The sequence below is a fragment of the Cricetulus griseus genome (genome assembly GCF_003668045.3).
Source record: "Cricetulus griseus strain 17A/GY chromosome 1 unlocalized genomic scaffold, alternate assembly CriGri-PICRH-1.0 chr1_1, whole genome shotgun sequence".
Taxonomy (NCBI): Eukaryota; Metazoa; Chordata; class Mammalia; order Rodentia; family Cricetidae; genus Cricetulus; species Cricetulus griseus.
The window spans coordinates 104,029,972-104,052,253 of NW_023276807.1; the positions used below are offsets into that span (position 1 = coordinate 104,029,972).

Below are 22,282 nucleotides of genomic sequence, written 5' to 3' on the forward strand. Positions count from 1 at the left end.
ACTTTGACAGGGGCAAAGGCAGAGGTTAATGTCAGATTCTAAAGGAACATGTGTATATGGTATATGGCATGAGTTTTTCCGATCGCAGTCTCCCAATGTCCCAGTAAATGTACAGACCTCCCTCCTGCCCCTACTGCATTCTCCCAGCTACATCAGGTAAGCAGAGAGAAGCTAGGCTCTGGCCTGTGTGTGCATGTTAGATAAGGGATGGAGAATGCCTTTGCTCTCACAGAACACAGCAAATTGTGTTTATTGTTCAGAGGGCACTGTGAGCCCTGGTCATAAGCTTGTCTCATGTGTTTAGTGTCCACAGACAAACAGAAAGGTGCTCCTGTCAAACAAAGCTCAGCTGTGAACTCCAGCCCCAGAAACCACTCGGCTATGGTAATTCCCCTTCCGCCTGCCCCACACTGTCCCTGCCCCTTTCCCTTGGCCTCCACCTCTTGAGGCTCCTGTACCTGTTGTTGCCCATTTGGCTGGCTGAGGCTCTACTCAGGATTGTGCACCTCCCCCTGTGGGTGTTTGTCCTCATATCCCTTTGGGGTTCAGTCTCCACTTTGCTGTGAGCTGCCAGATTTGGGGTTTGTTTTGTCCTGGGTGGGTAGGTGGGCCATAAATGCTATTGTGTTAATCCATTATTGGGATTGATATGCAAAGTGTGTCTAGACTCGCTGTCCATGCCTGGGCCCCCAGGGCCTTTAGTGTACTGATGAGTGAAATGTTACCGTGTGCTGACATGCAGTAGAACTTGACTTTCCTTCTGATGCAGGGAGAGGAGAGAACACTAGGCAAGTCTAACTCTATTAAAATAAGAGGAGAAAATGGAAAAAGTGCTAGGGATCCCCGGCTTTCAAAGAGAGAAGAATCTATTGCAAAGATTGGGAAAAAAAAATATCAGAAAATTAATTTGGACGAAGCAGAGGGTATGTGTACTTTTTAAAACTTCCGTGTTTTCCAGTAAATGCACAGTACAGTCCTTAACCCTGCTCTGCCCTGTCTGTAGCCTTGTCCTTGTACTGAGGCTATTGGTGTGGCTTCTCTAAAGCCCCTGTTAGGAGGGGAGAGCCAGAGGCCCACCAAAGACCAACAGCCCTGGGTGTGCTTTCAACCAGCTCCCTTCCCCCATCACCCAAACCCTGACATGAGCTGGGGCCCAGCTTGGGTGGGGGCAGGAGCCAGGTGTAAGGGAGGAGGGCAAAGTCCTAGGCCTGAGAGGGCTGCAGGTTTGCTGAACTATGCTGACTATGGAGGCTGGAGAAAGGCCTGTTTTGCCCTGACCCAGGATTTCTGTAGGGTGCCCCTGAGACTTGGGGGCCATAGGGGTGGGATGTGTCCCTTACCCTGGAACCTTTTCATCATAGAACCATTAAATGTCTCCCTTGGTCACTCTGACCACCAAGCAATTATAGAATACACACACTTTGAGTGTATGCACTTCTCAGAACCACTGACAGGGAAGATGTTGGACTCCTTATGGATTACAGCCATTAGGATATTAGAGAAATTTTAGACCCCTGTGGTTTAATGGTGAACTTGAGTCACACTACACAGGGCCTGGTGACAAGAAAAGGCTCTGTATCAGGCAGTGAAGAAGCCAGGCAGGTGCCAAGCCCAGAGTGCCCATTCTGGCCCCCGGGCTGGGGAACTTCAGGTAGGTCAGCCCCAGAGCACCACCTTCTGTGCAGAGGCAATGAATTTGGGAGCCAGGTGGATCTCATGGCTCTCCATTCTACGCAGCTAAGGCTTTCTCTCAGCCTTCCACAGGCTAGCCATCTCCTGACTTGGGTCTGCAGTGCAGCTGGGCCCTGGCTCTGTCGTGCCCTACTCCGGCCATTACTTACACCTCAAATTCATCTATGCTCAGGTATAAAGGGCCCCATGTATGAACAAAATACATGCCAGAGTACGAGCAGCATCCTATTGAGTGCTGGCAAGCTTGTCACCTACTAAATAGAGGGGTGTTTTCAGGCCCAGGCCTGACAGTGTAATTTCAGGGGGGCTGGCAGCCAGACATTGGCCTTGGCTCTGTGGGTGAAGTAGTGTGGCTGACCTCATACTCTGTTGGCTGCCAGTGGTGGCTCAAGAAAGCAGAAGCCCCTGGTAAGAGTAAGTGGTCAGCTGAAGCGTGCATCTGTCAATCTCTCAAATATGGTCACTGTGGGTTTTCTTCCAATAGAGTTTTTTGAGCTCATTTCCAAAGCTCAGAGCAACAGAGCCGATGACCAGCGTGGGCTGCTAAGAAAGGAAGACCTGGTGCTGCCTGAGTTTCTTCGCTTACCTTCTGGTTCCTCAGAACTCGCCTTGTCCAGCCCAGCCCCAGTCAAGGGCTTTAGCAAGAGAGCTGTTACAGGCCTCATCCAGGAAGGAGCTGCTCAGACAGAGGAGAACTACAGTGACAGCCCAGCAACCAGCCCTGCCTCAGCCCATAGCCCCAGCTCAGCCTACAGTCCAGGCTCCGCCCACAGCCCCGGCTCCACCCATAGCCCTGGCTCCACCCATAGCCCCGGCTCAGCCTACAGCCCCCCTGGGCCTCCTGGGACCACCCAACTTGGAGAGAAGCCTACAAAACCCTCCTGCATGCCCACTGTGCAGGAGGGTCCTACACAGGCCTGGAGGAGGCTATCGCCAGAAGTGGAGGCTGGGGCCATCCAGACTGTGGAGGATGAGCAGGTGGCTGACCTGACCCTGATGGGGGAGGGGGACATCAGCAGCCCCAACTGCACGCTGCTACCGCCAGCCCCCATACCCCAAGACACACCAGGACCTACAAGACCAGGTACTTCCAGGTTCTGACTCTACACCCTTGATCTGTCCTGCTTACTGCCCACGGCTGCTCCATTCCATGTTTAATAAAAGGAACACTGAGGCAGGCAGCCCCTCCTTTACTTCTGTGTATTGAAACGTCCGAGGGATGGCCCCCTTCTCTTGTATTTATGGGGCCTCTTTTGCCTTCTCTGAAAAGGAAGCAGGTGGCAGCCAAGGTTCAGTCTCCCTGGGAGGGTCCCTAAGGCTCAGGAAGATACACCATGTTGAGCTGTTCCTGTGAACGTGCTGTGGGAATGGTAACCCACATCCAGTGACACCTTGTACAGGCTCAGGTCTGAATATGGATCTTGCCTTTAAAACCTTGCTGCCATTTCAGTGTTTTAGCTTCAAGATAGAAAAAAAAAAAAAAGAAAATAATTTTTGTCTTGAGCCAGTCAACAAAGGCCCCATGCTGACAAGGACCAGCCCCTCTGTGGCCAGCCAGGACTTACTGACTGCCCCCATGGGCTAGGCTGTGTACTTGCACTAGGCAGTCACTGCTGCTCTGCTGCTCACTGGCTGGCCTCAGATGTGTCCAGACATTTCTCTTGGTGGAACCTTGAAGTCCAGTGTGTGTGGAGGGAGACAGTGTGACTAAGTAGTGGGGATGCTACTCTAGGCCCACCCAGAATACTTCTGATCCCACACAGTGGAGATGGGGCTTCAGCAGCCACTGTGCTCAGTGTCCCCACCATGACAATGACGAGCCTTTCGGTGCATGTTTCCTCTTGTCCCTGTCCAATGCCTGGCTGTGACCTGTGGCAGGCAATGTGGGTGCCCGTCCAGGCCCTTCTTCCTAGGCCGGGTCTTTTCAGGCCTCGATGCATGTTCCACATTCACTCACACATCTGGGCACTTGGGAGGGTACACATGGTGGGCTGGACTCCACAGCCCCACCCAGTGAGGATACAGCCTATGAGGAAGCACGAGGTGCCATGAAGTGGCCCTGCGTGCATGCTTGGGCACCTCTGTCATGCCACACCCCTCCTTTCTGCTCCTTTGTAGCTGCCTGTCTACAGTTCTACCTGTGTTCTGACTCTGTTCTTCCGAGTAATAAACTCTAGAGCTCATCACTGGACTGCCTGGAAACTCCTTTCTTCCTCATTTGAGACTGGGTTTTCTCTTTAGGATTAAAGTATAGATGATTCTTTTTATATCTTAACTATTTTGGAGAAATTAAGTAGATTTACTTTTTTTTTTTTTTTTTTTTTGGTTTTTCAAGACAGGTTTCTCTGTGTAGCTTTGGAGCCTATCCTGGCACTCGCTCTGGAGACCAGGCTGGCCTCAAACTCACAGAGATCCACCTGCCTCTGCCTCCCGAGTGCTGGGATTAAAGGTGTGCGCCACCAACACCCGGCTAGTAGATTTACCTTAAATAAGACTTTTAAAAATGATTTGTTTTTTAATTTGTGTGTATATGAGTGTTTTGCCTGAATATTTGTATGTACACTACATATGTGTCTGGTGCTCCCAGAGGCCATAAGAGTGTTAGATCCCCTGGAACTGAAGTTACAGATGGTTGTGAGCTGCCATATGGGTGCTGGGAACCAACCCAGGTCCTCTGCAAGAGCAGCAACTTAACCCCTGGACCATCTCTTCAGCCCCAAATATCCTGGATTTTAAGAGAGAGCCATTCCCTTCACAAAGTCCTCTCACATGCCTGCCACACACAGCTTTGTGATAGGAACACCAAGAAAGGAAGTTTAAAGGTGAGAATGGAATTATCCCCCTGCCCAATCCTGCCTCCTGGCAGGATCTTCCCCACCTCAGGCCTGTGCTCTCCACAGCTGCTCTTGCCATTGCCCTGGGCACTTCCACCACAGAAGAGGTGAGTAGAGCAGAGGTCTTGGGGTTGGTTCCTTAAGCCCTGTTTCCCTCTCTGGGATGGCGGTGGAGCCTGTCTCTGCTCACACTAGCTCGCAGCTCAGATGTTGGTGTCCTATGTGGAGTGTGAGTAGGCTGTGTAGTTTACCCACGGGGCACATGGACAGTGGCACCCAGTATGGTGCCTGACCAAAGGCATGCCCTTTGCTGGCATGCCCTGGATGTGCTAATGGGGGAAGAGCAGGGGTGATACTAGACTTGTAAAAAGTGAGTCTCTGCTGCCCAAGGAGATAGGAAAGCAGGGCCCTTGGGCTTTGCCTGGAAGAGATGACAGTAGGAGAGGAACTGGGGGGCTTTGGCTGTAGCACATTTGTTGTGACTCCCACCAGCCAGTCCCCAGTATCATTGGAAGGCTATAGGTGCGAATAACTTTTTCCATTTCTTGGAGGCAGTGCCCCCCCCCCGCATGGAGGAGGAGGCAGTGAGGTATGGTTCCACTGTTCAACTTGCTTTCTCTATGTGGGAGAGTGCCTTGCTGAAGAGACGGTTTGAAATGCTGAAGAAGGCTGCCTATATATTAGAGCACCCTCAGGTACACAGGTTAGGGTCCTCTCTGCCCTTCTGAGCAGGAGTGGCCAACTGACTGCCACTTACAGTTTTGGGGATTGAAGGCCCCACATCCACCCAACTATTCTCACTAATCCTGTGAGATAGCTTTTAGGAATATGTTGGCCACCTTGGCCCCAAGATCCAGTCAGAAAAGCATTGAAATGTAGCCACCAACACTCTAGACACTTTGATAGGGGTGTGTGTTTGTGTGTGTGTGCGCGAGCATGTAAGTGTCTCTATGCACTATTTCATGTATATTTTTGTCTTGATAAAGGAAACTACAGAATACCCAACTTCCTTCATGATAGGAAAAAGCAGATAAGTGTCCGCAGCCTGGGAAAACTTCCTTCTCAGCTCTCTTGGAGGGCTGCTCTGTTTTTTGTTTTACAAAGACATTGCAAAGGAAGCAGGGGCCTGGAGTAGGTCCTCCAAAGCAGGAAGTTCCTGCAGGCAAGTCTAGAAATTTCCCCTCACAGTTATGTGAGTTGCTTTGATCATTCCTGTTGGTCCTGTAGTTCTATCTATTTGCTGGCCTGCCAACATGCTGGGGGCTTGAAGAAGGCCACTGGGTGGGGTGGCGGTATGACAGCACCTGAGTCCTGTCCTGTACATCTCTCTGTTTCCTGGGGGGGGGGTTCTGCCTTGAGGGCACTTCGTTTTGAGGAGGAAAGAAGATTTGCAGAAGTGGGCTTGTGGTGACAGGGTCTGAGCTGTGAACCACAGTGCAGTCACAGAGCAAGAACCCCACCCCTATCTCAGCACTCTCTGCTCTGAGTGCACATAGCCAACAGTAGTGTGGAGTCTGGGGGGGGTGGACTGGTTCTCTTCCCAGGGACTGGACTCTTCTGCTGCCCTTTTCTTTACCATGGCTGGACTATAGTGCCACTGTCCTACCTGTTCTCCTAAGGTCCCTGCCTCTGCCTGCCTCGTCTTCACCTTCTGGCCACTAGTTAGCACAGCCTCTGGAGGCCAGACTCAGGTCTTGGCTAAGGACAGATCAGTGAGCCCCTCAAAGCCCATGGTGGATGGCCTGGTTCCTAGGGATACCTGGCTAGGCTGAGCTTCCTGTCCAACCTCAGCCCAGACCCACAGGAGGTTCCCAAGAAATAGCTCCAAAGGGCTACCAAAGGCCTGAGCCATGATCCTTTATGGAAGGGGCCTTCACAGAGCCATTCAGGAGCTTGTCATGTCACAGTAGCTGTGTGGGGGCTGCCAGCTCAGTTCCCCACTAAAGCTCTTCACTCCTCTGCCTACCCATCCAGAGGTGACTGAGGCTTAGGACAATGTCTTGTGACAGTTCCTCACCCTGGAGGTAAAGATATCGTGACTGCTGCTCTGTGGCCAGCAGTGTCTGTGTCAGGCTTATCTGCCTACCCCAGCCAAGGTGCTTCCCCAGCCCTGCATGGTGTCACACTTGCTGAGCTTGGAGTGAGGGTGCACAGCCTTGCTGGACTCAAGCTCCATCCAGACTGTCAGTAGGAGACATTTCGTCCTTGGCAAGTGCCATCCAATTCTATTCCCATGGCTCCCAGAGCACCTCTCATGTCCTCAAGGGAATTGTACCCTGGAAGCTCAGCCCTCACCCCTGGGGCTGACCCTGGTAAGTTTACCAAGTTACCAAGAAAGCTACCTGCCAGGGGTCACCCCTTCTGGTACCAGATCTTGTCCAGTGTCTAGTATCAAGTGGATCTCAGATTCCTCTTGATACCCAAGACCCTGGACTTGTTGTATGTACTATTCCAGACTCCAGACCTGAGTTACAAGGGCCTCACCCTCCAGCCATGCTCACTTCTGCCCCCTCGTCCTAATCTCCCCATCCCTACCCCCTCCAACACAGGCCCTCCCTAAGCCTGCTGGGGAGGCTTTTTGAATGCCCCTACCCTAGTATGCCAGCCTTGCTAGGTATCATCCTCTAGACTCCCCCATCCCCTGTCAACCGTGTACCCTGCACCACTGTCCACCCTAGCCACAGGGGAGCATGTGCCCAAGGCCCAGGAAGTGTTTGTAGAATAAGGAACTGTAATCTAGCCCTGCCTGTCACAGCCCTGATCCTGAGCTGAGGTCTTTGTGAAGGCAGGCAGTGACCAGGGGTCATGAGCCAGAAGCAACACTAAATGATTCTCTTCCATGAGAAGCCAGGAGTTGGCAGGCCCCTGTGTGAACTGTGGAATGGATAGGATGGGGCCCTGGCCTCTGGTCCTCTTTGCTGCCTCCTTCCAGGTTTTTCTGCATCTGTGATTCACCTATGCCTGGGTTGTTTCTAGGAGCATCTGGAGGCCCTGGCAGGAGGCATCAAGATCAGGTGGTGCACACAATCCTGAGGGTATGGGGTCATAGCTCAGGACAGTATCCCTGCCCTGTGGAGACAGGAAGGGAAGAGGGACAGGCAACTAGGGCTGGACCCTGAGAGAGGGCTTACTTTGGGTGCATCTTAAGGGGGTGAACCCTCAACCTTACTTAGCTATGGGGCATGGAACCTTAAGGATGGACTGAAGGGATAGGCATGCCCAGTCCAGAGAAGGTAGCACCAGCTGGGGCAGAGAATATCCACAGGTAAATGAAGAGGCCTGGGGGGTGACAGATGCCACCAGTGCTGACAGATAGGCAAAAGAAAGCTTCAGGCTCCCAGTGAAGAGCCTAGGTAGTTCCCAGTCTCTGGGGCTCTGGCAAAGACCCTGTCAGAGTGGCTGAGTGGACCTGATAGGACAGGTTAGCCAAGGACCAGTGTGCCAAGGAGAAAGGCCCATGGGTGGCCCAGGGGGCAGGAAATGAGATGCTGACATGGCCTTGGTCTGGGTGCTTGAGTTCTCACCGAGAATCCCAGGGAAGTAGCACCAGGAGGTGTGGTGTGGACTTTGCTGCCTGAGACTAACCTTGCCCAGTGGCTCCTGGAAACCAGTGGGGTCCCATGCATTTTTCCCAGCCTAGGAAGCTCTGTGGGGCCGTGGAGGTAGGCTGGTCCTGGCATGTGGTTTCTGTCTGACTCATTGGCTGGGACTTGCCACATTTTCAGGGCAGGGCTGGGCAGGCAAGAAGTGTAAGGGTACCTCTCCTTTTGAGGTACACTTCCTTGATCCCCAGAAAATATGTCTTATTCCCTTCTGTGAACATGGGGCTACTGGAGATTTGAGTCTCTTCCTGAGTGTCCAATCAGGGATGGAGGGGACCACACTGGCCTTTTGTGCCTGTGTGGGTCACTGGCTCTTTCAGAACCTGATGGCATTCTACACAAAAGCCCCAATGGTGTCCACTAGTCGAGGACTGATGGCCTGCCTCTTTACATACATCTTACTGCCATGCCATTTGGAGCCATGGAGGTTTGATGACAAGCAGGATAGGTAGGGGCAAGACTGGATCCCAGCAGGCCCCAACAGAATGTTTGCTGTGTGACCATAGAGCAGACTGGAAGAGTTCCAGTCTTACCCACACTGTGTACTGGCACCCTGGTATTGATACCAGCTGGCTGATGAGCCTCTTCATGTGTCCCCCGAACTTGTCAAAGGATGAGCTGGGGACCCTTAGCAGAGACATTGTACCTCTGAGTATAAGTCTGAACTTGCTACACAAGGCCTCATGGAAGCCACTTCTGGAAGCTTGGACCAAGGTTAAGGTGAGATGTGAAGAGTCCAGGGGGCTTTGGAGTCCACAGAGGAGCTGAGCCATCACAAACCCCAAATCCCTGTGTCTGTTAGGGGACTTGTGCTGTGGAAGGAGCAAAATCTTCACCTTTAGTGGCAAGCCCTCTTGTTATAGTTTGGGAAACTGAGTCTGGGGTGGTTGGTAGAATATAATCCCATGTTCCAGGTTCTTGTGGCCTAGAATGGGACTCTCCAGTCTGTCCCCTGTGGGCTTTGGCAGGGTGGCACCACTCTGCCTGTGGGCTCCCAAAGGTGGGGGGAAATGGGGATCCATCTCTGCAGAACATTCTCCTGATCTCAGTCTATAGAGAAAAGGTGGGGTACTCAGGGTCTCCCTCAGAGCCTTAACACTATTGGCACTATCCCTGGCTAGGAGCTCAGGATAGTACAATGCAGGGACCTGAGACCTGTCCCAAATGGAGCTACCCCCAAATCCCTATAGACTATTACTGGGTTGTGGGGATATCACCCCAATCCAAAATAGATGGGTAAGTTTCTTGCAAGACCCATGAACAGCCAACTAGATGCATCAAGGCAGTCCTGAAGTGAGGATTTCTAAACCCATATTGAGATCTAGAAACTTCCAAGGCAGTTTTGGGCAGCTGGGACAATGGAATAGACATTCAGAACAAAGAGGAGAATGGTGAGGAGAGCTCAGAAGGACCTCAGCAAGAAAGCAACAATGACAATGGAGGCAACAGGTCATGAAAGGGAGGAGCAGGTATTGGTGACATGGGAGTCAGGGGGCACTACAGACCAGGAGGAGTTTTTGTGGGTGACAATGACCCTAATATTAAGAAAGGATGGGGGCTAGAGGAGCTAGGCTGGGAGAACTGTTATGGGAGTATCCTAGGCTCTCCAAGACTTAAAGGATTCAGACAGCACCCAGGAGAAACAGGGTGATACTGGCTCCAGGTGAAGGTTAGGTACTGGGAACCTAAGTAGGTGACCTGGGTCTGTGCTTCTGGGTTTCACTTGGGGCAAGGAAGAGACCATGAGGGGGTCTCAGTGGGAGCTCAGAGACAGCCTCCCTTTCTGAGACACTGGACCCCAGGGTGCATCTACCCCTTTGGGTTGTCCTAAGCCATCCTGGCCACTCCAGCCCAACACTGGATGAACCCACCTCCGGGCTTCCAGCCCTGGCCTGGAGTCAGTTCAGCATTCTCACTAGAAGCCTGTCAAGAAGGAGTCTAGCTGTCATCCTGGAAGATGAGGAGGGCTATCCAAACAGGACCATGGAAGGATGCCCAACAGAGGGAACAACATGCATCAGTGGTGTTCAGGTGGGTGGGCAGAGGGGGTTGCTAGGGCCAGCATCTAGTGAGATGCCCTCCTAGTGGGTGAGACCCCCTGAGCAGTCTGAAGATTAAGCCAGGGTACAGGTGTACAGGCGTAGGAAAGTCCTATGACAGGAAGGACTAGGGCCAAGGACTGCCCAGGGCTCCCCAGTCCCCAGAGACCTGGGTCCCTTCTTTATGTCAGAACAGCCTGTGATTCATGAGCCTCCCAGCTGAGATGGTGATACTGCCTGCCATCAGAGCCATTCACCATGAAGTGGCCTATTAGGGGAATCATCTGTGGAGGTTCCTGACAGGCATGGTGGCTGGCCTGGAGGTGTTGGCCTCTGAGTGCCCTCTGACCTTCTCAGCCCTCTTGCCCAGGTCCATGCCTTATGGCTCAAGATCATCTTGTCTGGAGTGGATTGGGGGTGTTTTTGGTGTCTGTGCAGGGATGATAGGGGGTTTTGGAAGCCCAGAGCTGAGCCAAGCAGGTGACAGCCTCTCTTCTCCCTGTGACAGGGGGCAGGGCCCGAGGCAGCGGAAGCCTCCCAGTCAACAGGATCATCGATGTGGACCTCGTTGCGGGTGTGTCTCCTGGGTGGGGAGGCAGCATCCTGGGGTTGCAGCTGGGCCCCAGGAGGGTGAAAGCTGATGGACCCTTTCTAGCAAATGGTCCTGGCCTGAGCCCCATCCCAGGTGAGCCTACCAGGCCCAAGGCCAGCACACACCATGCCACCTTTGTTTGAAGCTATTCTGATCTTCTTTGCTCTAGCGTGCACTGTCTTCTGTGTTCATATGGATATTTGAGGGGGAGGACATGACTGAGGCAGCAGGGGCCTGTTTTTCAACAATGGGTCCTCAGGGGCCTGGGAGGAGCCCCCTCAGCCACAATATCCTCAGGAGCTAAAACAGGAATTGAAGGGACAACCTCATCACAGGGGCTGGATTCAGACACCTCCACGCAGCCCACCTTGGCATTCAGGCTTTGCCCAATAAAATGTTTCTGAAGACCTGCCATGTATTGTGTTGTGCTAAGTGCTGGTGTCACATATTACCACCACCCCCAGGAGCCCTCACTCCTGGACATGGCCCCAGGAAGAAAGAATCCCAAGGAGGAAATGATGTCTGGCCATGAGGTGGCTGCAAGGAGAAGGTAGCTTTGTGCCTGGAAGCTGAAGGTCAGAACCCCCTTCTACACTCAGATGTATGGGCTCCAGACTACCCTGAGAATAACAAGGCCAGCTACACCCCCAATATTGTCCATTCTCACTGCCCCTTGCAGATGACCTGGGGTTCTTGGACATCTGTGCTCTTCTGTCTCATCTGAGGTCAGGGCTTGCTGGAGAGCTACAGTGGAGTCACTATGGTCTCACTCATGCCCGCTGTTTCCGCTGTGTAGTAGAGTCCTCTTACCACTGGCCCTGCAGCCCTACCCTAGTCTCATTCAGGTAACCTGGGATAGTCTCCAGAGAGGGACATCTGAGTTGAAAACTGACTGTAGACAAGGTCTAGCAAAAGAGCCAAGTAGTCAAAGTCTAAGGCAGGAGCGACCCTGGCTATAGAATGAGAAGTCCTGATGTGGCAGGACATCAGTGAGGAGATGGAGGTGAAGGGCCGTTGGGTGGTGTTGGGCTGAGCCTGCAAGGCATACCGCCATAGACCTAGGATGCCGCAGTGGACGCCCCAGCACTGAGCCACCCACTGCTGAGGGACTTACCCCAAAACCCTCTCTGGAATTGGAGTTGGGCTGGCTGGAAGGTTTCTCAGAGAACATACTTGGTTCCCCATCATGTGCAGCCCAGCATCTCTCTGTCCCCAGTACCAACCATGTCCTAGCACTCACCATTTCACCCTAGTATCCAATGTGCCCCAGCATCACTATTTCCCCAGTACCATCATGCCCTGGCACCATCATGTCCTCAGTACCCACCATGCTTCTTGCACGTACTTTAACAAGTTTGGATGCTGCTTGGTATCTGCACAGCTAGAGGCATGGGTGTAAGGTTTCTGCTTCAGCTTGCTTGCCTAGGGCTCCCAATGCCTGGCTGCTACCACAGGGCTATGGGGCTGCCCAACTTGAGTCATGTAGGCTATGCCCACAGGACTAGGAAAGCTTACTAGGAATGCCCAGACTGTCTGGTAAGGTTGCATATCTGGGGGTCCTGCATACTCCAGATTTAGGACAAGCAGACACGTAGAGAAGCAGAGAGAGTTACTGTTCTGAGGCCACTGGTCATAGCACTTGACCCAGGAAGCAACCTTCTCCTCTTTTTAGCTGCTATGTGGCCCTTGGCAGAGGAGGGACCCTCTACCCTGTATTGGCATCTGTAGATTGGGGACAATACCATCTTTACCTTGAGTCAGTGGCAGGCTGGGAAGAACTGGAGCCTCCAGGCCCTGCATGCAGTAGGCTCCTGTAAAGGACTCACAGATGCCAGGGAGGCCTGGCCCTGACCTGCCTAAGTCACCCTGGAAGACTTCCTGGAAGAGGCTGAAACTTGAGGGTGGTGTTGGGACCAGGAGCAGTGCAAGCCTTTGCTAGGGTACGACAGCTTCCCCAGCAGGGAAGACAGAGCTAGGGCAGCAGGGTGGAGCCATGGCCATGTCAGGAGGATCCTGGCAGGGTGCATGTGGGTTAGAGGCAGGGTTAATCATTGTCCTGCAGCCTTGACCCCACCTGCTCTGGCCATGTTCCCTGGCTACTCTGCTCCTGCTGCCCCTCTCGCCAGCTCAGGAGGAGCCATGGGGCAACGGGCCTGGGTTCCTAGCCCCTGTCCCATACGCAGGCCATGTCCCTTCCTGCTGCTCCTGCTGCTGCTGGTGGTGCCTCGGGGGGCCCAGCCCCAAGCTGGCAGGGTGAGCACTGACCTTCTCCCTCGCAATGTGGCCGAGGGCTCCCTATACCCACTCAGGGTTCCTGGGAAGAGGCCAGAGAGAGGGGAGGGCCCCAGAGTAAGGGTGAGGAGGGGGCTAGAAGTCTAGTATGGTAACCTAGTGGGGGTGAAGTTGTCCTTCACACAGAGAGGTGGGGTGCCGGCCTAGGCTGACCTGCAGGGCCTGGGGGCCTGAACTTGTTAGGACCCTCCTGTTGCCCCATGAGTAGCACAGGCCCTGTGAGTGTGGGGTCCCTAGGGCTTCTTTTGCATCTGTTTGAGATGGAGTATAGGATACCTCTGAGTGTTTCCAGCTGTTCCTGTCTACCCCATAACTGACTCCAGGGTTAAATCTCAAGACCAGAATGACTTGGGGGCCTGTGACTCTAGGCTAGCTTGTTGAACCACTCAAACTGGGCAAGAATGGCCGGAGCAGGTCTTGGAGACATCCATTGTCCCTTGGACCTGCTCCAAGGAGGCTCGGGGCTGTGTGCATACCTGACTGGTGGAGTCCAAGTATGAAGGACTGTCCCATGCTGACAACCACTGTGGCCCTTTGGGCTCCTAGAACCATACGGAGCCCCCAGGACCTAATGTAACAGCCACCCCCATGACTCCCACAATCCCTGTGACCTCTGGGAATGTCAACACCTCAATAGCAAGTGCTCCAGAGGCAGCGACTGAGGGACCCCAAGGTGGGAGGTTCCTCCCTCCCTCCAACACCCCCCCTGGGGGACAAGGTATGTCAGACACTGCAACTGGAAGGCTTCTAAAGAGGAGTGGGACATGGGGTAGGGGTGGAGTACCCTGTGGGAACCCCTGACCCCTGCCACTTGTACCCCAACACAGTGCTCACTGAGTCCGGGCAGCCATGCAAGTTCCCTTTCCGCTATGGTGGCCGCATGCTGCACTCCTGTACTTCTGAGGGAAGTGCCTACAGGAAGTGGTGAGTCCCAGGGTGGGGCAGGTGCCGAGGATCACATTCAAGTTCCCATAGTGGGCCTTGATGAGATCTGTAGCTAGTAGGATTCAATACCAAGCAGGTGGATCTAGTGATCAGGTGTCCAGGGTGCCTAGGCAGGGATGGGTGGGGCTCTGGGCAGGGACTCTATGTCATCCTCAGACTCGGCCCTTCAGGTGTGCTACAACACACAACTATGACCGGGACCGGGCCTGGGGCTACTGTGCAGAGGCCACCCTGCCTGTGGAAGGTCCAGGTTGGTGTGTGGAGGGGCTAGCCTGAGCCCCAGGAAGGGCTTTGACAGGGTGCTTGGGTTGGGGGTATAGGGGTCAAAGACCAGGGTGGAGATAGTGGTGACCCTGGCCAGGGTGGTCTGTGAGTTTCATCCTTCCGAGCCTGGGGATATGTAGGGACAAAAGAGCCTTCAGTCCAGAGGGTGCTTCACCCAGACAGGATGTGGCCTCTCTATACCCTGGATGGCTTTGATGGCCATTGATGGTACCAGGGTGCCCTCTTGTGGTGAGTTTTATCCCTGTAACCATACATGGTCCCTTGGACAGACCCTGGAAAGCACCAGGAGTCCAAAAGAACAAACTATGTGCTGCTTCAGGGCACATGGAGGGACCCTGTGGCCGGGCAGAATATGTATAAATGTGTAGGGTGTGGACCACAGAGCCACAAGACATCTTCTCAGATGCTGGGTGGGGGGCATTGAGAGATGGGAACTTGCTCACCCAAGTAACCTATAGAGGGTAGCCTGAGAGTTCACCAGAGGCAAGGGGTATGGAGGGACTTCAAAGACTCGGGCCACTACCCATAATGTCCCTTCCTGCCTGTACCCAGCTGTCCTTGATCCTTGTGCTTCTGGGCCCTGCCTCAATGGGGGCACATGTTCCAGTACCCATGACTATGTGTCCTACCACTGTGCTTGCCCTCTGGCCTTCACAGGGAAGGACTGTGGCACAGGTGAGAGGACCTCGGGGCCCAGGAGTGGAGCCATTCTGGGAGGCTGGAAGAGTAGCTACTGAGTCCAGGCTGGGGTGGGTGGTGCCTGCCTGGGGGAAGGGACCTGCATGGGTGCTTTGGGAACACTGTGTGACTTGCAGAGAAATGCTTTGATGAAACACGCTATGAGTATTTTGAGGTGGGAGACCACTGGGCCCATGTGAGCAAGGGGAGTGTGGAGCAATGCAGCTGTACTGAGGGCCAGGCCCGGTGTGAAGGCACCCACCACACAGGTATGTCATGGCCAGCTTCAGAGAGGCCTAGGGTAGCATGGCATGTGGGGGTAGTGAGCTGTGTCCCTCTAGCAGAAGGTGCCCCTCCCTTCCTCACTCAAGCATAAGGTTCCCCAACAACAAAGGCACAGGGGAAGACCTGAGCTCTGTCCCCTGTTAGTCCCTGGAGACCAGGTTCAGTTTCTGAGCTCTCCCCTAGCTTGCTTGAGCAGTCCATGTCTGAACGGCGGCACCTGCCACCTGATTGTGGGCACGGGAACCAGCGTCTGCGCCTGCCCGTTGGGCTATGCTGGGCGGTTCTGCAACATTGGTGAGCCACTTTCTTTCTAGTCTTGTGTGGTAATGGTGTGTGCGGGGGCTTTCTGTGGCTTGTCCTCACTGCACCCTCTGTGCCTACAGTTCCTTCAGAGCTCTGCATCCTGGAAAATGGTACAGAGTACCGTGGTGTGGCCAGCACCACTGCCTCAGGCCTGAGCTGCCTGGCCTGGAACTCTGATCTGCTCTACCAGGAGCTCCATGTGGACTCAGTGGGTGCGGCTGCCCTGCTTGGCCTGGGCCCTCACGCTTACTGTCGGTCAGCATCTAATGGCCACTATAACCCATTCTGTGTGGGCAAAGGATTGGACAGAGTGGTTCCCCAGGCTCCCCAGGGGTCAACACTGTCTCTTGGGAGGGTGGGGTCAAGAGTTCCCACCAGGGTCTGCTGAGAAAGCACACAGCTCTGGTGTTGGTGTGGGTGCCCACCCCGTTGAGTGTTAGGGTAGTACCTTAGGGAGAGTGGTGGTGTGACTCCTTTGTCTGCCCCAGGAACCCAGACAAGGACGAGAGACCTTGGTGCTATGTGGTGAAGGACAACGCACTGTCTTGGGAGTATTGCCACCTGAGAGCCTGTGGTGCGGGCACCCTGAGAGGTTGGGGGCAGAGTAGGGGTGGTGGCTCCCTGAGGACCCTCAGACAGGAGGTCAGTGGAAGGGACTCAGTGGTACCCTGTGGTAGTCAGCTCTCACAGGCCTGTGCCCCAAGGATCTCATGCTGGGAATATCTGGCTATCCTGGGTATGTAGTGGGTCCCAGACTATAGGAGAGACAGAGCTCATTCTGTACCAGGTGACCTGGTCTCTCCAAGACCTGTAGCCTGCATTATACTCTCCCCTTCTGTAGAGTAGGTGACAAAGGCCACAGGGTGACTGCTCAGAGCAGGACTAGGCCTAAGGAATTGGGCTATGGGTCCAGGTAGGATGCCTCCAGATCTTCCCTGTCTCTAGGGAAACCCAGGGGTGTGAACTGATGACCTTCACTCACAGAATCCCTGGTCAGAACCCAGTTCCAACCCCCGGAGGTCCTGGTGACCCTGACTGAGTCAGCCCCAACTGCACGTCCGACCTGTGGCAAGAGGCACAAGAAGAGGACGTTCTTGAGGCCACGCATCATTGGTGGCTCATCATCTTTGCCTGGCTCACACCCTTGGCTGGCTGCCATCTACATTGGGAACAGCTTCTGTGCTGGGAGCCTTGTCCACACCTGCTGGGTAGTGTCTGCAGCCCACTGCTTCTCCAACAAGTGAGCACATTGGCCCAAACCCCAGGGCAACCACCACCCAGACAGACAGCCCTCTCTCCCTTTCCACATGCTCACCCTTCCATTCTGCCTTCAGCCACCTGTCCTCAGGGACCGCCCACATGCCATGTCCCTACCCTCTGTCTATCCCATGGGCCCCTACCCGTGCCCTACCCTACTCCTACCCAGCATCAGCACACTTCCATCCCTCCCTCTATTGACCATTTCTTCTGTTTCCCTAACACATCTTTGGTCACACTGTGGCCTGATGTTTGTGCTGGGCACTGAGGTAGTCACGGAGCACAAGGGTGGGCATCTCCTGTAGCTACCTTGAGCACCTGTGTAGGAGGAGTGGTGGGTGTGGTCCTGGCACCTGCATAAACCCTGCCTCTCCAAGAGCACAGTAGTGGGGTGGGGATAGATAAGGTGCCAGAGTTGGGGCATGTCCCATACACCACCCTGTGCCTATGTCTAGGTATTTGAGGGGCATTCACCTGGGCTCGGTTCACCTCACTCAGGGTGCTTGGTTGCAATGTGTAGTAGAACCTCCAGGGTCACTGCACAGCTAGGGAAACTAAGGTCCAGTCCACTGAATGGGCTCCCAGGAATGAGGGCCTGAGATTCACTCATGTCCCCACCCAGAAAGACTGCAGCCCTGAAACACCAAGATTAACTGGACTGAAGAGAAAAGTGCCAGCAGTTCCTCCTAGAGGGCAAAGCAGCTGCACCTGGGGACCCTGCAGGCTGGGTTAGGCTGGGGCAGGGCTGCTAGGCAGATCAAATCTCCACCCATGTGGCCCATCCTCAGAGCAGACTTCACCTGAGGACCCACTGGCTCAGGAATGAAGTTGTCCTTGAAGATAGAGCTCCTGAGCCAGAGCCACTGTGGTCCCGCCATCCTTGTCAGGCTTGACTTTGCCGTCACATGGGTTAAAAACATCTGTGCAGCCGGGCGTTGATGGTGCACGCCTTTAATCCCAGCACTCGGGAGGCAGAGGCAGGTGGATCTCTGTGAGTTTGAGGCCAGCCTAGAGCGAGTTCCAGAACGGCCTCCAAACAGAGAAACCCTGTCTCGAAAAAAAACAAAACAAAACAAACCAAAACAAAAAACATCTGTGCAGACCTTTCCCAGGGCTGTGACTCTCTTGCTTGGCCATGACCAACAAGTATAGGACCAAGGCTGGGGACACATGATAGTGTCAAGGAGAGGGCTGGGTGCCCAATTCCTACCAACTTCCTGTGCAGTCCCCCCAGGGACAGCATCACAGTGGTCCTGGGTCAGCATTTCTTCAACCGCACAACGGACGTGACACAGACATTTGGCATTGAGAAGTATGTGCCCTACTCCCTGTATTCGGTGTTCAACCCCAGCGACCATGACCTTGGTGAGCTCAGGGCCTCTGCAGGGTGGGGGTGTGGTTTTGTACCCCAAATCAGAGTACAGACGAAGGTAGGAGCCAGGCAAACACAAGGGGAAACAGAAGTCAGAGGTCAGAGGTGCTGGAGGAATCTTGTTCTTCCTTTTTGGCCTCTTAGGCTACCAGCCACCTGCCCCTGCCCATTTTCTGGGACTGCCTGCCATGTATTTCTATCTAGTGTGTGCTTCACTGTCTGGGCTGACCTCTGTCCTCTCTCCTGTCCAGTCTTGATTCGGCTGAAGAAGAAGGGGGACCGCTGTGCTGTCCGCTCCCAGTTTGTTCAGCCCATCTGCCTGCCTGAAGCAGGCAGCTCCTTCCCTACAGGACACAAGTGTCAGATTGCTGGCTGGGGCCACATGGATGAGAGTGAGTGGGGAGCAGTTCCCAGTGCCACCCTGATAGGGGGCAAGGCAGTGTGATCCTGCCTGCCCTGAAAGTGCGGTACTCCACAGATGTGAGTGACTATTCCAGCTCCCTGCGAGAGGCACTGGTCCCTCTTGTTGCTGACCACAAGTGTAGCAGCCCTGAAGTGTATGGTGCTGACATCAGCCCCAACATGCTCTGTGCCGGCTACTTCGATTGCAAGTCTGATGCCTGTCAGGTAGGCTACTGCCAGGCCCCCACCAGGACCACACAGATGGGGTCTTACTGGAATTTCCTGGCCCCTAGGGAGCTCAAGGGCCTAAGACAGAAAGTCCACCCACTGTGAACCAATTGGCACTTCCTGAAGGGCATCTTTGCAATAGGAGGAAAACTCTCTAAACAGATGGGAAACTAAGTCAAATACAGGCCCAACATCACACGCAGCCAGATAGAGTCCCACTGTCCAGGCAACAGGGCTATCCACGCAACATCAGGCCTCAAAGGTACAGTTCTCTGCCCAGATTTCTCTTGTGTACTCAGCAATCAAGCAGTCAATCAATAGCTAATGTTTGTCAAGGGCTTTATAGACCACACCAAGGTTATGGTTACATGTCAACCTGCTTCAATGTGAAGGGGCTGCTTTATGCCTTTTAAGCAAGTAAGGAAACTGAGCCTCAGAGGTCAAATCTTTTTTCTGATGAAGTACAGGTGAGAAGTGGCAGAGTGGGTGGGGCTTGACTCTGGGGTAATCAGGGAGGGCTTCCTGGGGAAGAGGCTGTTGCACTTGGTCTAAGAGATGTAGAGAAGTGTGCCAGGCCATGAGGAGGCATTTCTGGCAGTGGCATTGGTATGCTGGGACCACAATGTCCATGTGAACCTCGTGAAGTAGCATCAGGGCTGTGGTGTGGAAATGAGATAGTTTTTCTGACAGTTTGAGAATGAGATGACTTCCTGAGTGATTGGGGTCAGGAAGAGAGGCCGTGCTTTTCAGAAATGCCTGTCACCTATCCTCAGGCAGTCAGCCTTGAAAATCCTGTCTTCAGGGAACAGTGGAGACTCTTGCTGGTCTATTTCTTCAGGACATTTGCAGGGTTGGAAGTCCATGTGCTCCTGAATTGGGCTCCTGGCTGCTGGTGCATGTGTGGCTGAGCCAAGTCTCTGTTCCAGGGGGATTCAGGTGGGCCCTTGGCCTGTGAGAAGAATGGTGTGGCTTACCTGTATGGCATCATCAGCTGGGGTGATGGCTGTGGGCGACTCAACAAGCCAGGAGTCTACACTCGTGTATCCAATTATGTGGACTGGATTAATGACCGAATTCGACCACCCAAGCGACCAGCAGCTGCCTCCTGAGACCCTCCCTCCAGTGGGTGGGTGGGGGGACTGCTCACAAGTCCCTGTCTACTACTGACAATAAAAATGTTTCCAAGAAAGAATTTTATTATTTTTAATTTATTTCAAGTGATTGCTTTTATTTAGAATGCTAATAAAAATCTAAGTATCTCAAAAAAAAAAAAAAAATGTTTCCAAGGACCTGGCTTCGCAATGGCACTGCCTCCAGCTGGGCAGCTGTTTTTGTCTAGCCTCCCCAAGCCATGACTTGGACCTTCAGTGTAGATGATGTGGCTTCAGTGGTGGGGCCTGAAGCCAGTGTAGCTCCTGAGTATGGATAGGAATCTTCCACATCATAAAGATGGCCCCAGTGGGCCAGCAAAGTCAGATACCTCTAGGCCCTATCCCAGGCCAGGTCCAGGCACCCTAAGCATCTAAGGCAGGACACAGAAGCCAAGTCTGGTTCCCCAGGCCATGAACAAGGATGTGCACCTAGCTTCAAGATGGCAGCCTGGCCAACAGTTTCCCATTATCTGTGACAGCTCTAAAGGAGACCAGAGGAGCAGGGCTCACATCTGGATTAGAGTAATTGGCTACTGCTGGTACTAAACACGTAGGAGCCAGGCTGGCCTCTATCCAGGCAGGACATGGAACTAGATTATTCTCTCTCTGGGGTCAGAAAGAGTGGGCAGTATGGTGGAGCCTGTGGGCTGTAGGGGGAGCTAGGTATGTCTCAAAGCTCCTCAGAGTCTCTGGCATGAAAATTCATTACCGGTTGGGGAAGGGCAACTTGCTGTAATACAAGTTGGGGCAGGTGAGGGAAACAGGTTAGGATGGGGCAGAGGCCAGCTGTCTGCCCAAAACAGATGGCACCTTGTTCCGTGTCTCTAGCTGGGACCAGGTTTTCCCACGTCTGTCCTCCCTGCATGGCCTGAGGCTCTTCTTGCTCTCCCTCTGCAGTTTTGCACACTGTGGTCGGTCGGTTATTCCTGTGGCAGCCATGCCCCACCTAGAGTATGTTCACTCTGGATGATGCTTTTGCCCCAACCCACCCAGAAGTCCTCAAGTGCTCAGCTTGTGGGCTCACTACCCACCTGTAAGTCCTTCTACTGCTACCTGAAGTACCAGGAGGTTCTCTGTGGATGACCCTCATCCCACTCTCATGACATCCTGTGAGACTTGGAGGGGACTGGTCCAGCAGGGCCTTCTCCCAGCGCATCTTCGAGAAGGACCCAGGCCTTCAGCTCTGGGTTCTGTATAGTTTAGAACTGTATCCAGAAATGTGGATGGTGTAGTCAGACAAGATGGGTGTGATCTACCCAGGCAACAGAAGCCCAGTGGCCAGCTGGTTGCTGACATTTGTCTACTGGTCCAGGTTGCTCTATGGAAGCACAGGGACAGCAAGTCCCCATCTGTGTGACCTTTAAGTCAACTGGCAATGGAGCTGGTGGGCTGATTTAGGTTTTCCTGGATGACAATTAGGATGGGCTCTAGCCCAGCGTGACTGGAGTCAGCACAGGAAGAGAAGGTTAGGGCACAGGTACTCACAGATGGGTGAGTGTTTTGGGGTCTGGGGAGAAAGTAACCTGTAAACCAAGGAGAACGGCCCAGGTGTATGGACCTGTACCCTTCCATAGCCATCCAGGGATGCCAAGCCATCCTTGGTCCTCTCATCTTGATCATATCTTGAATTTGTCCTACCAGGGGACCAACCCATTGTGATGTGGCAGACACATCCTGCTTCTGTTTTTGTTTGTTTGTTTGTTTGTTGTTTGTTTTGGATTTATTTATGTATTTGTGTGGGATCTGCTTATCATTTTTCTTATGTCCTTTAAATAACTCACATAATAAGTTCTAGAGCATTCCTTCTTCAAAATTCTCTGAGATTCTAGGTGTGATTGGGATGATCTGCTCTCTGTGAGCTGGTAGAATGCATCTGTAGACATACTTGGCCTGGAGTGTGTGTCCTCCAAAATTTAGACTTTAAATGAACTGTATCATTTTCTTGTAGCTGTGACAAGAAAATGGAAGAAGTAAAGTAAGAAAAGAAGGGAGGGTGCTCTCTGGCTCATGGTTCGTTCCTGTACAGTCCATGGTGGCAGGAAAGCGTGGCAGAGGGAACTGGGTTGCTCTGTGTCCATAGTCAGGAAGCAGAGAGAGAATGATGGTACTCGGTTCATTTTATTCTTTTAAAAATTATTTTATTATCATTTTATGTGATGAGTGTTTTTCCTGTATGCATGTCTGTGCACCATGTGCATGCCTGGTGCCTAGAAAGGCAAGAAGATGGCATTGGATCCCCTGAAACTGGAGTTACAGATGTTTGTTGGCCACCATGTGGGTGCTAGAAATTGAATCTGGATTCTCTGTCAGAGCAGCCCATGCTCT

At 53.2% G+C, this 22,282-nt stretch overlaps 2 protein-coding genes across 6 annotated transcripts in view; both read left to right on the forward strand.

Moving 5' to 3' along the window:
* Rgs12 (regulator of G protein signaling 12) overlaps nucleotides 1-11,173 on the forward strand; it is a 96,368-nt gene extending 85,195 nt beyond the window's left edge. For 3 of the 5 annotated variants that reach the window (XM_027387131.2, XM_035452635.1, XM_035452638.1), the window contains 4 exons: nucleotides 305-384; nucleotides 770-923; nucleotides 2,177-2,776; nucleotides 10,676-11,173. In XM_027387131.2, the coding sequence (XP_027242932.1) occupies nucleotides 305-384; nucleotides 770-923; nucleotides 2,177-2,776; nucleotides 10,676-10,902 (1,061 nt within the window). In that variant the 3' untranslated portion in view covers nucleotides 10,903-11,173. Of the gene's footprint in view, nucleotides 1-304; nucleotides 385-769; nucleotides 924-1,737; nucleotides 1,865-2,176; nucleotides 2,777-10,675 lie in introns of those variants that run through there. The other 2 variants (XM_035452636.1, XM_035452637.1) reach the window with 2 other exon arrangements.
* Nucleotides 11,174-12,898: 1,725 nt separating this feature from the next.
* On the forward strand, nucleotides 12,899-19,915 carry Hgfac (HGF activator). Its single transcript, XM_027387132.2, has 14 exons — nucleotides 12,899-13,012; nucleotides 13,598-13,769; nucleotides 13,879-13,975; nucleotides 14,167-14,246; nucleotides 14,834-14,956; nucleotides 15,097-15,228; nucleotides 15,428-15,538; nucleotides 15,628-15,802; nucleotides 16,036-16,121; nucleotides 16,532-16,787; nucleotides 18,030-18,169; nucleotides 18,428-18,568; nucleotides 18,655-18,803; nucleotides 19,733-19,915. Exons 1-14 carry the CDS (start codon nucleotides 12,899-12,901, stop codon nucleotides 19,913-19,915), a joined length of 1,959 nt encoding a protein of 652 aa, XP_027242933.2.
* Nucleotides 19,916-22,282: the final 2,367 nt, after the last annotated feature.

Excerpts from the sequence above, each read along its gene's own strand:
- Hgfac (XM_027387132.2), top strand. The coding sequence starts at position 12,899 with ATGGGGCAACGGGCCTGGGTTCCTAGCCCCTGTCCCATACGCAGGCCA. Across the intron at positions 15,803-16,035 it reads GGCCCTCACGCTTACTGTCG|GAACCCAGACAAGGACGAGA; the intron begins GTCAGCATCTAA and ends TGTCTGCCCCAG. Across the intron at positions 18,804-19,732 it reads GCAAGTCTGATGCCTGTCAG|GGGGATTCAGGTGGGCCCTT; the intron begins GTAGGCTACTGC and ends TCTCTGTTCCAG.